Consider the following 18,799-nt stretch of genomic DNA (forward strand, 5'->3'; position numbering starts at 1 on the left):
CTCAGCATGTACAAGCTCTGGGTTTGATTCCCTAGCACAGTAAAAAGGGAGGGAGGGGACAGATGGAAGAGAGAGAGGAAGAGGGTGGGAGGGAAAGATGTGCGTTTAGGAAGAGAGAGCGAGCAAAGCCAGGCCATGGGCACAGAAGAGGAGGCTGGGTGGGAGATATGTAAAGTTCCACACAAATTCAGGAGATGGGTTCTGGAGCTACCTCTGAAATTTCTGGCCAAGAGAAGGATATATTGCTGATTATATAATCATCCTGTGAAAAAGGTCATGAAAATGATTTACACTAATAAAAACGTAAGAGCCAAACCCCCTCTTGAGCCACAGCACCTGCTCTGCTCTGTGCCATCTGCTCACTGGACGGCATGAGAGGCATCACACAGTCTGTGCCTTTAAGACTGCACACATGACATTCTCAAAGGAAACTGTCACACTCTTAGGGATGACCCAGCCAAAGTGGCACAATTGCCTTTCCAGGTATGTCAGGAAGAACTCCAGACTGGTCCTTGTGGCTGCCTGGCCTGTCAGGGCCTCTCTCCAGATTCCATGGCAGCAGGTGAGGGTCCCATACTCTCACCTGGCACATTTCAGTGCATCTTAATGGTCTTTACCTCTTTTGAACTTCTAGGAAGAAAGAATCGGTCTTTTTCATCTGCAGTTCATATATGGCCCGGAGAATGTGCAGAGGAGCATTGAGGGCATCATGAGCCATCTAGAGGCAAGGGAAAGGTGAGAAATAGAAAAGGATATGTGCCTTAAGACACGAACAATATGCATTCTGAAGTGACAAACAGTATTGCAAGTTATCCCAGGTTACAGCTCAAGAACAATATGTGGGTACTTTAAAAAAGCATGGCAAATTTTGAGTACTAAGATATGAACTATAAAGTGTGCATTACTACTTAAAGCCCCTTCAGGGGCTAAGGAGTGGCTCAGTGGTTAAAAATACTTATTGCTCTTGCAGAAGACCTAGGTTTAGTTCTCAGCACCCACATGGTAGCTCAGAACTACCTGTAACTCTAGTTTCAGGGGATTCACTACCCTTTTCCGGGCCTTTGCAGGCTTCTGCATGCATGTGGTGTATATAAAAATCACACAGGCACACAACATGCACATAAAATAAATAAATCTTAAAATCACTACAGTGATAGGGTTCTACTATCCTTTTGAATCTTTTCTGTATGCAACAGACTGTTTAGGAAATGAAGTCTCAGGACATCAAACTGAGCAGTTAAAAGGTTTTTTAATTTATTTATGTGAATGGATGTTTTGCCTGAATGTTTATGCCTCATGTGTGTGCCTAGTACACATGGAGGCCAGAAGATGGTGTCAGATCCCCTGGAACTGAAGTTTTAACAGACAGTTGTGGGCTCCCATTTGGGTGGTGGGAATCCAACCTGGGTCTTTAGCCACTGAACTCTCCCTCCAGTTCTTAGACTTGTTTAGGTTGAAGCACAGCCTGAGCCAAAAAGAGCCCATTCCCTTGATGCCTGTGCTTCATTCATAAGATGACCAGTGAACGTACCAAGAAGCATATTCTGGTGGGTTCATCCAAGCTTTCAAGAGGGTCTAGCTTTTTCTGTTCTGGTTCTCCAGGGCTACTAACTGGCCGGTCCATTTCTTCCTCCTGGTCCCCTCGCTCATCCAGCTCCAGGTCTCCATGTTCAGTTAAAGTGTTGATCTCCTTTTTTGAGGAGTACAGCATGATCGACAGAATCTACACACAAAGTCAGTCAAGCATAGCAAGTAGATGAGTGAGTGTTCTTCAGTGAGGAAGAAGATGACATAGTCTTTAATCATGGAAGGGTCTTTGAGATTTACCGGAACTTTAAGATACCAGAGTTCACACAGGGAGTATGTGATTAGTAAAGGAACATGAAAGCATGTTCAACTGTACTTATAATAGAAGAAATGCTAACTAAAACTATGGTGGCCCTTGTGTTTATTAACTTTATTGACAGCACAAATGGATATTATCCTACTTTTTACTTGTTTTGGAGAAATATAACTACTAAACTACTAAAATATATCCTTTTGACCCACAACTTATCTTTTAGAAATGACAAGATAGATTAAAAATGTTGTTCAAAATATGGCCAATGAAGCACTAATAATGGTAAAAACTGCAAAGTACTTTCCAGTCTTATACACAGCCATTAAGAAGGATGGTTATGGAAGCTGGAGAGATGGCTTAGCAGTTAAGAGAACTGGCTAAGCTTCCAGAGGACTTGAGTTCAATTCCTAGAATTCACATGGCAGCTCACAACCATCTGCAACTGAAGTCCAGGAGAGCTGATGCCCTCTTCTGGCCTCTATGGGCACCAGGCATTCAAGTAGTACAGACATAGTTACAGGCAAAACACCCGTACACATAATTTCCCTAAGACCTTAGCAAACCCTGTAGTATTCGGAGAAGTGAGGGTAAGAGCACAGCACATACCTGCCGCACTGCCCCTTATACTAGGAGCTAGCACTTGACCTTGAAAGACTCTGGGAACCACAAGAACTGCACTAAGAAACATCTACGGCCTCAGAAGAGTAACAATAAAATGGAATTATCGACTGAAATCTTACATAAGATAAACATGTGTGCTCATATTTAGAAACTGATTTTAGCTCAACTTTAGAGGGAAATAATAATTCAAAAACACATTTTATTACCATGATTTAACAGTCAATTGTGTGTTTCCACAAAGTACTTCTCCAAGGTTCCTTAAACAAACACCCAATTCATTTTCCTGACAGGGAGGACAGGTGTCAGGATCCCTAATTCAGGAAGACAGGATCAAGGCTGGGTTTAAAAGCTGCACAGAATGAGAGTGCACAAGGAGGAGCTGGCTGGAACAAGCTAGCTCTGCACCAGGGTGTACATCTTCAGGGCAGCCCTCCTCTTTACCTCCAGGTCGCGGAGGAGCCAGGTCTTACTGAAGCCGGTTCCTTTGCTGCATTTCTTCACCAGCAGCTTCAGCAGGTCAGTCTGGAGGAAGGTGGCATGGGTCTCCTCAAAACCGTGAGCCTGCCAAGGCAGGAGAGTGAAGGTCAAGTCAGCAGAGCACCAGTCTTCTCACAGAGCTGAAGGTCCAACTGACCTTCTGGGGAAATTTACAGTCAGTAAAAAAAGCCCTCTGAAGCCGCCAGTGGTGGCACCTGCCTTTAATCCCAGCACTTGGGAGGCGTAGGCAGGTGGATCTCTGTGAGTTCGAGGACAGCCTGGTCTACAGAGCGAGTTCCGTCAGGCTCCAAAGTTACACAGAGAAACCCTATCTTGAGAAAAAAAAAAAGCAAGCAAGCACCCTAAATCTTAACCAAAAATGCTTGACAGTGGGAAGGCTTGGATTTTAGCCTCAAGCATTTTTGGAAAGCAAAGAGGGGAAGTGACATAAAATAGGCTTCAGAAGTGTTTGTTCGGTGAAAGAACACAGAGCGAATGATGCAGTGGCTCATGGCTAAAATTCTCAGGAATTCCACAAGGATGACCCCAGCTAAGACTCCTAGCAATAGTGGAGATAGTGCCTGAACTGTAACCAGATTGGTGAATACATCAACTGTCATCATAGAGCCTTCATCCAGGAATTGATGGAACCAGATTCAGAGATCCATAACCAAGCACTTGGATGAGCTCCAGGAATCCAGTCGAAGAGAGGGAGGAGGGAATAGATGAGCAAGGGAGGTCAAGATCATGAACGGGAAATCTACAGAGACAGCTGAACTAAGCTTGTGGGAACTCATGAACTCTAAACCGACAGCTGTAGTGCCTCCAAGGGAACAAAGCAGGCCTACTGCATGTGGGAGACAGTTGTGTAGCTTGGCCTATCTGATGGGCCCCTGGAAGGACCAGGATCAATCCTGGTGCATGAGCTACTTTTCTGAGCTCATTCCCTATGGTGGAATGCCAAGCTCAGGCTTAATGCAGGGCAGAGGGGCTTGGTCTCCCTCAACTTAATGGACCCGGCTTGTTGACTCCCTATGGGAGCCCTTACCCTTTGGGATGAATGGATGAAGGGGGGATGGTAGGGAGAACTGTGTTTGGAATATAAAATAAAATTTAAAAAATCATTAATAAGATAAAATCCAAACCCTAACCATGATTGACCAGGTCCTACAAGGCTCCCTGCCTGCTTCTTTGGCCTCAACCCCTCAGCTGCACTATCTTTTTTTTTTTGGTTTTTTTGAGACAGGGTTTCTCTGTGGCTTTGGAGCCTGTCCTGGAACTAGCTCTTGTAGACCAGGCTGGTCTCGAACTCACAGAGATCCGCCTGCCTCTGCCTCCCGAGTGCTGGGATTAAAGGCGTGCGCCACCACCGCCCGGCAAAAAACTCTTTTTTTTTTTTTTTTGGTTTTTCGAGACAGGGTTTCTCTGTGGCTTTGGAGCCTGTCCTGGAACTAGCTCTTGTAGACCAGGCTGGTCTCGAACTCACAGAGATCCGCCTGCCTCTGCCTCCCGAGTGCTGGGATTAAAGGCGTGCGCCACCACCGCCCGGCTCAGCTGCACTATCTTAAAGACCTGGAGGTCCTTCTGCTCCCGTGACCACCATGCCTGGTCCACTATAAGGTCTGAAACTTACTATTTTTTTTGTCCATGTTACCCAAGGCTAGCTCCATATTTGCTGCCTCAAATTTCCCTTTTTCAAAAGGCTTTCCAATGCAGAGCTGTCTTCCTTGTAAACAGGTGCCTCCTCTGGCATGGGAGACTATAAGCCTCATGAGAGCATGGCCCTTCTTTCTAGCTCACACTGCACACACAGTTCCATTTGGCTCTTGATAGTCAACAACTATCAACAGACTGAGGACTCGTGGTGGTGCACATCTTAATCCTAGCATTCGGGAAGTAGAGGCAGGCAAATCTCTGAGTCTGAGGCCAGCCTAGTCCATATAGTAAGTTCCATTCTAGGCAGGGCTACATAAAGAATACCTGTCTCGAAAAACAAAGAAATAAAACTGAATGAGAATTTAAGAGCTCTGCCATCAGGGAGTTAATTTCCCTTTTTATTATAGTGGAAACAGTGAAACACACCATGTCATGAAACACATCAGAAACTGAAAAACTAGAAGATGAATGGTCTCGGTTGCCTGGAGCTGGAGAGCCCAGCAGGCAAGTCTCTGGTGATGCCTGAGACCTCCCCATTCCCCCATGACTACCACTCAATGACCTCCCTACCAGAGTTACCAGTGAACACTTAAATGTCAAGGGGCAACAAACTTCAGCAGAAATCCTTTCCGGGACAGCTCTGTAAGCAAGATCATCCTGCAGATAACCTCAAATGTATTTCCTTGAAAGGTCCTCCCCAGCCCTCCAGCCCACTAAGGCCCACAAAGTCACCATGGGTCAGGGCTTCTCTCCACCCCAAATACTGTCCAATGCTCACCTAGCTGCTTCCTTCCAGCCTAATGGTCACACTGATCCCTTGAAGCTCCATGGAGCTGGCTCCCTTTATTACTCCCTTAATTCCTATGAGGACCTAGAGGAGCTCCTGTTGGGAATGAACTGAAAAACCTTTCAGCTCAGTTTTCTTCCCCCAAGACAGGATTATGTTTCCATGAAGCCACAGTACCTGAGTCCATGGAACAGTATTAAAAAAACTGAAACTTGTCAGGTGGTACTGGCACAAGACTTTAGTCCTAGCACTCAGGAGGCAGAGGCAGGTGGATCTCTGTGAGTTCGAGGCCAGCCTGATCTATAAGAGCTAGTTCCAGGATGAGCTCCAAAGCTACAGAGAAACCCTGTCTTGAAAAACCAAAAAACAAACTAGCAAAAAACCAAAACCAAAAACCTGAGACTTGCCAGGTGGTAGTGGCACAAGCCTTTAATTCCAGCACTCTGGAAACAGAGGCAGGCGGATGTCTGTGAGTTTGAGGCCAGTCTGGTTTACAAAGTGAGTTCAGGAAAGCCAATGATACACAGGAGAAACCCTGTCTCAAAAACCAAACCAAAACAACACAACAACAAAAAAACCCAAAAACTTGTCTCAAAAAAAAACCCCAGAAAATAAAAACAAACAAGCAAAACAAAATAGAAACTGAGACTTAAAACACTTGGAAAATTCTTTCTTCCTTAAGTTATCCTTGTATGAGGTCTCAAGCATTTTTAAAAACAACCCATTGTTAAGCATACATTCAAATCAGATGGCATTTCCTCCTTGTTAATCCTCTGCAGATGTCAAATCATAGGTATATTTGTGCACATGGAAGAGGCTCACCATTACCTTTAGTGTTTTATATAAACCTTTGAGGGCCAAGGATAGGACCCAAGTTGCTTCCACTGCCTCGGGACAATGGCTGTCCATGCTGGTTTGCAGAAGGTGACTGGCAATAAAGGCAAAGTGTTGGGAGTACTGGCTCAGCTGGGCCTGAGAGGTGCCACACTCTTGTCCTCCTCCCTTCTGGACCAGTTGGTAGTCCTTCACTGAAGCATCATGCCAAAAAGGAAAAGAAAAGTACAAAGTACAGTTAGTATCGTCTACAGCCAGGTTTCTCCACAGGCCTCACTAAAATAAGGACTGAAGAAACAAGCCTCCTAGGCTCAGGTGTGGTTGCTATATTTAAGCCCAGTTTGCAGGTGAGCACAAAGTAGTACAGGGCCACTTATTCATGGGGAAACTAAAAGTCACAATGCAAAATTCTTATTACTATGCACAAGCAGGTCATCGCCAAAGTTGTCGTGATTGTTCTTGGTTGTCAACTTGATTACATGTGATATTAACTAAAATCCAAGTGGCTGGGCACACCTGTGAGGGACTTTTTTTCTTAATTAAATCATTTGAAGTGGGAAGAACCACTTCTAATTAAGATCTTTTGGGGTTGGAAAATATACCTTTAGTCTGGGCCACACCTTCTGCTAGCAGCATATATCACAGACATGGAAGAAGGATGCTTGCTATCTGTCTGCTTGCCCTCAGTCTCCATGGGAGGTCTGATGTGGGATGCCCTTCTCTATATGTATTGCTTTTATTGGTTGATGAGTAAAGCTGTTTTGGCCAATGGCTCAACAGAGTAAAGCCAGGTGGGAAATCTGAACATTATATGAGAGAGAGAGAGAGAGAGAGAGAGAGAGAGTAGGCAGAGTCAAGGAGACGCCATGTAGCCACAGAAGAAGATGCCAGAACACTACCGGTAAGCCACAGCCTCATGACAATACATAGACTAATAGAGATGGGTTAATTTAGGACGTAAGACCTAGCTAGAAATACATCTGAGCCATTATCCAAACAGTGTTGTAATTAATAAAGTTTCTGTGTGATTATTTGGGTCTGGGCAGGCAGGAAATCACAATGTGGGGCACGAATCCATGACCTTGAGATTGAGAGTCTCACACCAAAACATTGGCCAAACCATTGGCAAAAACAGCTTTATTCATCAACCAATAAAAGCAATGTATATATAGAAGGATATCCCACAAAACTGGTCTATCATCCCTTTACTGGCATTAAAGCCTGATTCTTTGGGATTCTGGTATATACTGAAAATCAGCTGAGACATCCAGCATCATGGACTGAACAACTACTAAATTCTTGGGCCTTCTATTGATAGACAGCCATTGTTGAACTAGCTGGATCACAACCTGTAAGCCATTCTCATAAATCCCTTTTCTCTCTTCTTTCTCTCTCCTCCCTCTCAATTCATCCTATCATTTCCATTTCTCTGGAGAACCCTGATCAATGCAGATTTTGGTACCAGAAGTGGTTCTAGAGCAACAGATGAATTTTTTAAGTATCTGGAATAGGCTTTTCAGTTTGCCAATGCCTACAGTTACTGAAGCCTCTCCTAGAAGCTCAGAGTACTGAAAAGCCTATGGTGTAAACTATTTTACAAACTTAAGGAGACAAATGCATTTGATTATATTGATTTAACAATTGTGAGAGGCAACAGATTTGGTGACTCTGTATATAAAACTTTTGACAATTTGCAGAAAAATAAGGAAAATGATGCTCCTGTGTCTTTGGGTAAACTGACAAACGAAAAGGATGAGTTCTGTGATAAAGTTAACCAACTCCTAGATCTCAAAATATGGTGAAGGACAACAATGAACTTAGTGATAAAATGGACCACTTCCAGAGGTGCATAAATGGTCTAAAGGTTTTTAAGTGTGCCCTGGAAGAGAATCTTCTTTCCAGCAGCCTCAGATTTTGTTGTGGAAAATCAAAACAAAGCCCTCATTATAAGATTGGCTGAATTACAGCAAAAATTCAAGTCCCAGACTCGAAGGTGTTTGGTGGTTAAAAGTTAAGGCGTTAATTGATAAAAATGGAACACTGTAACTTGGACTGGAGATGTGTGGGAGGACCCTATTGAAACTGAGAACCTTGAATCCCAGGAAGGGTTTATCTCACCAGAGTGAGTAGTCTCTCCACCCTCAGCAGATTTCACTCCCACTTCCTGAAGTACTACTTTTCACCTTTGACTGAAGAAATTAACCCTTCATTGTAAGTTAAAGCAGCAGTGGCTTTCTCTGAAGATGCCAAGAAAGGCAACACTGATATCCCTCAGGGTCCACCTCTAGACTATAACCAGATTTAAGGCTAAGCAAGCTCCTAGAGGGGAGTCCAAAAGTAGATGTATTATATTACTAAAGAACTCAAGCAGTTTGCTAATTCATTCAAGCAGTATGTGCGGGAATGGATTTTAAGGGTGTGGGATAACGGTGGAAGGAACAAAACTGGATTGGGCTGAGTTGATAAGGGCCACTGAGTGGAGAATCTAGGTTTAAAATGGATGCTCAGACAGCTAAAGAAGGTGTCTGAAGTTTGTTTTAATGGTTGGCCAAAGTATTTGTCAAGAGACGGCCTACCAAGGAACAGTTGGAGATGCCTGCTAACCCTTGGCTTGGTGTTAATGAAAGGACTTTAAGACTCAGGAAAATTGTAATTCTTGAGTGGGTACACCATGTAAAATCTAATCCTTCACTAATCTTATAAGATGCAAAATGCTGAGAGGGGCACCACCAGTCCAGCTAAAGAGCTTTGTTGCCCTTTTCCTTTTGCCAGACCTTGGAGTTGGAGATGCTGCTGTTCAACTAGATGAGTCAAATGTAATGGGTTTAGTTGGACTCTTGAAGTAGCAGGGGCCCAGTGGCAGTACTGAACGGCAAAAGGCAAGATGATCGTAGTTATCATAATGGGCAGCATTGACAAAGTGATTTTTATGGTGACATGACTTGTATGAATCTCTGATACTGGCTAGTCAATCATGGTGCTTCTAGGCATGAGATAGATAAGAAGCCTACTGCATTCTTGTTTGATCTATATAAGAGGAAGAAAAAACTCAAATGAAAGAAAAACTACACTGGATTGTGGCAAAAGAGAATCTCAACCCAAAACCAATTTCCAGATGAGCCAGTTTGCAGACCCAGAAACCTTTGGATGAAGGCACTGCCAGGTTCTCCTGAGGAAGGACCCTGATAAAATAACCTAAAAGTTTTACTGTTATCCTCTCTCTAGTCCTTCCCCTAGAGGAACCTATGGCCTTTTACAAGCATAACTGTATACTGGGGGAGAGGAAACAATCAGACTTTTCAGGGTCTATTGGATACTGGTTCTGAATTGATGCTGATTCTGCGAGATCCAAAGAAACACTGTGGCCCTTCAGTTAAAGTTGGGGTTTATGGAGGTCAAGTGATTATTGGAGTTTTGGCTGAAATCAAACTTAACAGTAGGTCTAGTGAGACACCTTGTAGCTGTCAGAGGGGAAAGATATGAGTTGGTAGCTGGAACCTTACCGGTAGGCCATGAGCCTTGTGATAAAATCTAAAATAATAGAAACGGGTTAATTTAAGATGTAAGAGTTAGCCAAAAATACACTTAAGCTATTGGCCAAACAGTATTGCAAATAATAAAGTTTCTGTGTGATTATTTTGGGAGTCAGGGCAGCCAGAAAAAGAACAAGTAGCCTCTCCCCCCAACAGATTGGTGCACCAACGTGGTCTGAAATGTTTGGGGCTGATGCCTGCTACCCACTTCGAGTACAGATGCTTTTGTGCTCACTTGGGAAAAAGTAGCTGAGACTATGCCTGTGGCTCAGTGCCTCCTGACTGGGCAGGTGACGAGATCAGGTCTGTTAGGAGTGCACAGGCAGGAGAGCATGGTGAATTCCTGGCACCATACACAGAGATATTTCCAAGACACGCAGTGTGCTGCATGGCAGATTTAACTATTACTCAGATTAAAAGTGTTTATGTGCTGCACACTCCTCAAAGTTAAAGTGGTGTTCATCCCAGAGCTAGTGGTAATGGTACCTCCGCCATTTTGAAAGGTAGAGAGAGGCGGAGCCAGCACCCAGGGCCACTCAACCAAGCTGCTTACCATTTTAAAAAGCTTTCCAGGACAGAAAAGGATTACAGATATACCATAGGACAGATTCAGATATAAAAGACCTCTAAATGAGACACAGTATGTTCAAAAAATGTATGTAGGCTTGGGAGAGAGAAGCAAAAGAGTAAAGAGACAGTAAGTGTAATATAAAAGAGTATAGACAGTCATAGGTTAAAGAAGTAAAGATAATAAAATAAATATTAAACTTGTAGAAAAAGTAATAGACAATGAGACACATCTGCTCCTGGTAGCACCAATTACTTCAAGAGCATGATGGGCATCAAAGAGACTCCTTATGAAGTTTGCTAGCCATTTGGGCAAAGAAACTGCTCTTGCCTGGACTGCTTGATGATATGCTGTATGAACTGGACATGTAGGACCCACAGAGAAATGACTGCTGAACTTGCCTCAAGAAGGTGAGACAGTTCTTCGGGGTTCCTGCTTCATGAAAGAGTCTGCCAGGCATTCTGTGCAGGACTGATGGACTTTACCATTACAAGGCAGAACAGATCTTCAAATTTCCTGCTTCATGGGAAAGTCTGTTGGACACTATGGGCCTGTGGACTGAAGATGGGTGCCTGCAACATTACAGAAGAACTTTGGGTGACTGTCCAGGCAGCGAGATGTCTGTCAGTTCTAGAGTTTTGGAAGTTGCTTACAAAGCACTTCCTCTTTACTTAGGTAATATTATATCCTTCTGAAGTTGAAGAATAGATAGTTATAGTTTTCCTTAGTTATGATAAAAGATAAAGTAGATATAAATGTTGTAACTGTAATTCTTGCTTGATACCTGTTTTGTTTTATGTAATCTTGCTATGTTGAGATTGAAACCTTTATTTTTACTTAGAAAAGGTGAGGTGATGTGGAAAGTCCTTCTGTGTATGTGTTGCTTTTATAGGTTAATAAAGAAGAAGCTGCTTTTGACCAATGGTTTAACAGAATATAGCCAGGCTAGAAAAAAAAAAAAATATATATATATATATATATATATATATATAGAGAGAGAGAGAGAGAGAGAGAGAGAGAGAGGGCAGAGTCAGTGAGACACCATGTAGCCACCAGAGGGGTAAGATGTGAGCTGCTAGCTGAAACCTTGCCAGTAGGCCACGAACCTCATGGTAAAATCTAAAATAATAGAAATGGGTTAATTTAAGATGTAAGAGTTAGCCAGAAATATGCTTAAGCTATTGGCCAAACAATATTGCAAATAATATAGTTTCTGTGTGATTATTTCGGGAGTCTGGGTGCCTGGGAAACGAAAAAGTGGCCTCTCCTCTCAACATGCATGCACACAAATAAATAAATGTAATTAAAAAAAATTAAACTATCACATGCAGGAATAAAAACTGAGGCATCTTCACTGATGTCATAGCATACAAGGATTAGACCATTTTCTTCCATTCTTAGGAGACATAATTATGCTTAGGACCTGTTTTCCTTTTCCTGGTTTTCACATCGACAATCACAGCTCTATTCTTCTCAGTGAAGTGCTTCAAGATGATCACATTATGGGGTTCATTGGCGTTATCCATATAAACACAGCGGGTTCCCACACAGAGGACCTAGAGCATTGATGTGGGAAGAGGCATTTAATTAGGCACAAGCTCAGTCCCTTTTGCTTGCTCGCTCTTCTAAAGCACACAGGGATTGGGGGGGGTCTTCTTATTCACAAGATCAAAGGATTGGGTGCAGACCTGGCACAAAATTAGTTTAGGTGTTTGCCATAGCTTTGCAGGTCCTCACCCCAGTCAGATGAGGCAACAAACTGAGAAGATCAACATGAGTGCCAGAGTGAAGACAATGGTCTCTGAAGATCTTTGTAACTGAATACATTATAGTTACCTATATGTTATATGACCTATATAAGCTATTCAAAGCTAGAAACACGAATCAAATGTCTGCTGACAATGCAAGTATAACAACTACACAATTCTGAAGATATACCAAGACTATAAAAGCAAATTATGCAATGAAGAATTTTTACAAGACCATTACAGAGACATACATACATGCGTATGCAAGAGTGTGTATGTGTGTGTTTGCACGCACGTGCACGTGCCCTATAGACTTTGGCAAACAGGCCTTCAGATGCTGTACCTGGGGGAAGCCGACAAGCACCAGCAGGGTAAAGATGTTGGTATGCTTCAGCTGGAAAGGAAGCTGCTTGATGCAGTGGTCTGTGAAGGTAGCAATGACATCTCGCCACAATGGGGCATTGTTGAGTGACCGAAGGATCTCTGCCATGGAGCAGGCCCAGTCCAAACCCACTCGGCTAGAAGGCAAGAGCTCCAATGTTAGGTGGCAATGTGTGACGCTATACCCTCACAAACATGACAGTTCACTGTCCTAGATAGTCAGGTTCATGCAAAGAACAATCCATTACTTAGCTTAAAAACTACCAAAATGCCGCTTTTCACATAACGACAAGTGAAAACAACAACAAAATCAAGATCTGTTACTTATATACTCAGCCTACAAACCCTACCTACCACTATGTTCTCAAATCTCTGTAAAACAGTGGTCCTCAACCTTTGGGTCATGACCCCTCTAGGGGAGGTCAACCAACCCTCTCACAGAAGTCATCTGAGACCATCTGAAGGGATGGAGAGATGGGTCAGAGGTAAAGAGCACCCGCGGTTCTTCCCGAGGACCCAGGTTCAACTCCCAGCATCCACATGGCAGCTCACAACTGTCTAGAACTCCAGTTCCAGGGAATCAAGTACCCTCACACACACATACATGAAGGCAAACACCAATACATATATCAAAAAGATCATTTGAAAACACAGATATTTACATTATGGTTCATATTGTAAGAAAATTAAGTATAGGCATTGGGGTTGAAAGGTTTTCTTCATAACTTCAGCAAAATTACATTTATGAGTAACACTAAAAATGATTTTACGGTGGGTGTGACCACACCATGTGGAGCTCTAGTAGAGGACTGCAGCGTTAGGAGGATGGAGCCATTGCTCTAGAGTGTGCTCTCCACAAGCACACACAGACACACTCATACTCTCAGTCCTACTCAGACAGGCGCTTAGAGATGCATGGACAAATCAAGGTCATTTTCCTTCTTTATTTCACATTCGGTATTATGATTATTGTTTTTATAATAAAAATAGACTTTTTATCCCCAGTGCCTATACTTACTTTTCTCAGGAAAAATCTACCAGAATAAATCTCATCAGAGTTGACTGGCAGGCACTGCTAAGGTTCTCAGCTATTTCAGTGTGGAGCTGTGAGCTGGATTCTCACAGCAGAGCCTCAGCACTGCAGCACACTGAAACTCATCAACAGTGAGTACCGCAAAGGGTGAAGTGGAGGCTGGGTATGTGAAAACCAAGGTTACCTGTCCAGGCAGACAGCGCCCAGGCTGAAGAGCAGGTGGGTGGTCTTCCAGCCATCTGGCACAACGCCATTGTCTGCTGTAGCGAACAGGTTGTGTTTGGCTGAAAGGACCTTGACGACTGCAGTGTCCACCTCTGCTGGCAAAAGACGGACAATTAACTGGCCCAGAAGACCCAGGGTGAGGTGGTAGGTTTCATTCAGGTGGCCTGCGTTGGAGATGACAACCTGAAACATGAGTGGGAGGACGTGTTCCAGGTCTATCAGGGGGACTGTGGGACCCTGTCAACAGAGAGGGGAAATCTCTTTAGTACAAAATCCAGTCAGCCACATCATCTATACATGCCACCCATTCATGTATTCCAACTGGCCTAATTCCAGTTTCAAAAATGACATGTGTACAATCTACTGTAAATAAAATTAATATGTTCAAGTATCATCTTATCTTTTAAATTTATTTTTATGTGTGTGTGTGTGTGTGTGTGTGTGTGTGTGTGTGTGTGTGTGTATGACTATACATATGTAAGTGTAGGTCCTCTGGAACCCAGAAGAGGGAGGCACTTCGATCCCCTGACGCTGGAGTTTCAGGTGTTGAACCTCTGGACATGAGTACTGGGAACCAAACTCCACAAGAGTAGCAAGCACTCTTAACTGCTGAGCTGTGTCTCCCAACCCCTTCTTATCCCACTTCTAACATTCCTTTACCCTTAAAGAAAACACTTGCTTTTTTCTTCCTTTCCTGATGATGTTCATTATAAAGAATTCAAAGAACTAAAAAAAACACATAAAATTCAGACTTTCCATCACAGCCCCTCTCTGACCCACCAATGTCAAGGAAGTAACAACTACTAACAGTTGGATGGACAGTTTGCCAACCTTTCTCCATACACATCTGTAAGCAACACCTGCAATTTATTCTCCCACCCTCCCTCCTTCCCTTCCTTCCTTCAGTATGATGTGCATGTATGCACATGTGGAGGCCAAGGAAAGACCTCCAATGTTGGTAACTTGTACCTTGTCTGAGACAGAGTCTCTTTGTTGTTTGCTTCTGTGTACATCAGACTAGCTTGCCTACAGGTTTCAGGGAATTTTTCTGTCTCCACCTGCACCATCGTCTCTATGAGGAGACACATGTTACTCTATCCAACTTTAAGTGGGTTCTGGGGTCCTCAAGCTTGTAAGTGCTTTACCTACCAAGTCATCTTCTCAGCCTTATTTTTCTTTCTTTAAATACTGTCTGCATTTTACTTGGCTTCCAATGCTATATTATTAAAAATGCCATTTAGAAAACAGCTGACTACATTTAAACCATTTATTATTTTCCATAGGGAAAAAAAAAACAGAGAACCTCTTTAATAATTGTGAGTTAGCACAGTGAGTGTGATTCAAGAGGGCACTGTATACATACTAGTAAAACAAAGCAACGGTAGCACCAAAAGCTTTTAGCAACAAAAAATGAACCACATTTTGCTAGCTCTGTCTAATTCTTAGCCATGAGAAAAAAACAAAACATAGTATTGTTAAAGATGTCAGTTCCTAAATTAATATATATCTAATGCTATTCCAAAGAAAATAACTTGCCAGATCTTAAAGGGGCAAATTGACAGGGTCTTGCTAAAACATAATACTAAAATTCACATAAGATATGCACATATGAAGAGTTCAGAAAATTATAAAGAATGCTAAGGATATAGCTAAGCTAGATTCTTTGAAGATATTAATATTATGAAAGTTACAACAATAGGGGTAGACAGATGGCTCAGTGGTTAAGAGCACTTACTGCTCTTGGAAAAGACAATATGGGGTTCAACTCCCTCTAACTCCAGTCCAAGGGGATCCAATGTCCTCTGGCCCATGGCATCTGAAAGCATGTGGTGTGTATAAACTCATGTAGGCGTGCGCACGCGCGCGTGCGCACACACACACACACACACACACACACACACACACAATCTTCAGAGGCAGATGGATCTCTGTGAGTGAGTTCGAGGCCAGACTGGCCTACAGAGCTAGTTCCAGGACAGTTAGGGCTGTTCCACAGAGAACCCTGTCTAGATAAACCAAAAAAAAGTAACTATAAGAATAAGAAAAATAATTAAAAACAGTCAATCACACTCATACAAAATGTAAGTTCAAAGGAGAAAGTAACTTTAATTCATAATTGTCCCCTCCCTCAGGACAGAGCTGTTGCTAATCGGTGGTTTTGGCTGACATCTTATCACCATCTTTCCTGTGACTATAACCACCCACTCTTCCACAAAGAAAACATTGCCTGCCTCTTACCGACTTGATGGGAGGTAACATGGCTGCTAGCAATCCTAAAATCCTCTTCTGGGAACATTCTGCAAACACTTGCTCAGGGTTTGGAGTAACTGCCTTCTCTTCTGCTGTCTGAGATGACACTTCTGGATGTTCAGCATCTGTGTGGGAAAACACTTTCAGATTTTGCCGGGTTTCACACACACAAAAGGCAACCTAACCACGACACTGTCCTTGTGATCCTATAGAAGGGAGCTGGATATTCTATAGATGAAATAAGGCATGGTAATGCATGCTTAGAATCCTAGCACTTGACAGGGTGGCTAATCAAGAGTTTGAGGCTAGGCTGGGCTACACAGCAAAACTTTGTTTCAAAAAGAAGAACAAAGAGGCTGGAGAGTTTGCTCAGTGGTTAAGAGCACTGGTTGCTTTCCAGAGGACCTGGGTTTGAACCCAGCATTCATACGGTGGTTCACAACCACCTCTAACTCCAATTTGACTCTCTGCCTATACCAGGCACATACTTGGTACACAGATATACATGTAGACAAAACACCCATAGACATAAAATTACCTTTTAAAAAACAAAAACAAAACCCATAAAAATAACAAACTCTATTGTTGAACACTTTTTACAGCCACCTTCTCAAGGAGGCCTTCCTGCTCCCTAACTGAATAGGAACCGTCCTCCCTGTTCTCTGACCCTGCTCTTAAACTAGATGCTCTCTAGCATTTGATTACCCTTTAACATTCTGCATATTTGTGTTTGCTGTTCATCATTTACCCTTCTGATTTTTTTCCTCTTTTGTGATATACCTCAAGCACTTAGCAATCTCCCAGAACATGGGGGTACTTGACACATACTTATTGCCTATGGACCAGAATGCTGATCCTCAGGGGAATATGACTCTGGTAGACTTTGAGGACCTGGCATGATGTCTACTGTTTCTGAGAGTTGGCCCTGAAGATGGTATAGAATCTACTCCCCTCCATTCTATTATAGAACAACCAATGCTACCTGAAGCATCTCCTTCAACTCAACACTATACCTCTCCACCCTCCAAAACCCCAGCTCCAAGCCCACCACGTCCGTCTTTCCACAGCCCGAGGCCTGAACGTCAGAAGCATGCAGCAGAGCACCACAGTAGCTTTTCTGTGCCAACTTCCAGTGCTCCGCACACCTGCATGAGGACTTCTGTTAGTTCTGGAACCTACTAAGAGGCCTTTTCTCATAGTAATTTCTGACTGATGTCAGCCCCTACTGCATATCCTAGCACATGCAAGGTCCCTTACATCTCCTTCTCCATGGCTTTATACAGATAAAATCTGCTCTAGATCCCAATCAGGGCTCACACTCATCACCGTCCTCCTGGGACCACTTTAAATGACAGTTATTTGAAACCTTCTTGGATTGTGAGTTCCAGGAGGGCAGAGGCCATGTGTGCCTTTGCCTATGTTGGGTGATTTCACCCCTGGGATCTCAACAAAGAGAAGGCTCTTGGTAAATGCATGGACTAGATAAGCTAAAGTATAGACGGTGCAGGTTACCAGCTGCAGCTGAAAAGAATGGAGAAACCTCAGTCACTGGGCAATTTCCAACTGTATGTGACAGTGCAGACGTGATAAAGCATGCACTTGGAGATGAAGGAGGTGGGGTTAACAGCCATATGTTCCTGACCTGAAAGTCCTGGAAGCATGTGAGCATTTGCAGGTGCATCAGAAGTTTGGGTTTGGTACAAAGGGTCCTTCATTAAGGTGAGACTTTCACCTGCCGTTTTCCTCTGCTTATAATCCAAAGGTCTGACTTCTTTATCTGCAGCTCTCTTTTCCTAAAAACAGGAGGTAAATGTAAAAATAATAACAAAACTGTACTCCATATATAGTACTATATACAATTGTTAGTCTTTCACAAACTAAAAATCTTCGGAATTTCCTTAGAAAAATGTCACTAATTTCTTAGAATAAACCACTACTCTAAATAATGATTCTCCCATCACATCCCCTGATCATCTTGGAAGTGCCGTCAGGGCTTCCAGGTCACAGAAGCAATGGCTGATAACAAATCTTCAGTATATTCTGTTTGGCTTCCAGAAGCCAAGAATGAAAAGTTCTTTTGGGGAAAAAAAATGAAGTTGTTGATTTTTCTGCTAGTACAATACAGTGGTCATCTTTATATATTTTACTTTTTTGTAGAAAAAACAAACACAGGCTGGGAGATGCCTCACTCAACAAAATGCTTGCCATGTAAGCATGAGGACCTAAGTTTGTATCTCTAGCAACTATGTAAAAAGTCAAGTGTGGTAGAGAGTGCCTGTAATCGCAGCAGAGACAGGGATCCCTGGTGCTTACTGACCAGCTAGTATTGCTGAATTGGTGTTTAGGTTCAGTGAGAGACCTGCTTCAAAAAGAATAAGGTGAAAAGTGATAGAGGAAGACTCTTGATGTTGATATGCATGTACACATGAAAATGTATACATGCATACAGCATACACATACCATAGAAAAAGAAAATCCATCTTTATTTACAATCAGAAAAGTATTATATCTACTATTCTCTTTAATGCTATTATAAAGATAAGGTTACATCAAATCTACACATAATATTGTTTCTCCTACCACAGATGCAGGTATTTTATTGATATAGAAATGAATATTCTCAGGGCATAGGACAGAGGTATGAGCTCAGTGCATAAGAGGCCTTAATATACAAGCATGAAGATGAGTCAGATCCCAGCACTCATATACATGCTTTGTTGCCACCTGTGGGAGGCCTGATGGAGGACTTTCATGGGTTAATTAAAAAAGAAACTGCTTGGCCCAATAGGTCAGAAAATTAGGTAGGCGGAGTAGACAGAACAGAATTCTGGGAGAGAGAAGGCAGA

General features: G+C 42.8%; 1 protein-coding gene across 1 annotated transcript in view; it reads right to left on the minus strand.

The window, feature by feature from the left end:
* The window catches only part of Zzef1 (zinc finger ZZ-type and EF-hand domain containing 1), a 127,921-nt gene that overhangs the window by 16,787 nt on the left and 92,335 nt on the right, over positions 1–18,799 (minus strand). The window contains 9 exon segments of the mRNA XM_038325684.1: positions 618–718; positions 1,532–1,723; positions 2,903–3,022; positions 6,210–6,409; positions 11,740–11,872; positions 12,408–12,582; positions 13,663–13,940; positions 15,942–16,078; positions 17,596–17,746. Coding sequence (XP_038181612.1) covers positions 618–718; positions 1,532–1,723; positions 2,903–3,022; positions 6,210–6,409; positions 11,740–11,872; positions 12,408–12,582; positions 13,663–13,940; positions 15,942–16,078; positions 17,596–17,746 — 1,487 coding nt within the window.

This window comes from Arvicola amphibius, chromosome 4, assembly GCF_903992535.2.
Source record: "Arvicola amphibius chromosome 4, mArvAmp1.2, whole genome shotgun sequence".
Taxonomy (NCBI): Eukaryota; Metazoa; Chordata; class Mammalia; order Rodentia; family Cricetidae; genus Arvicola; species Arvicola amphibius.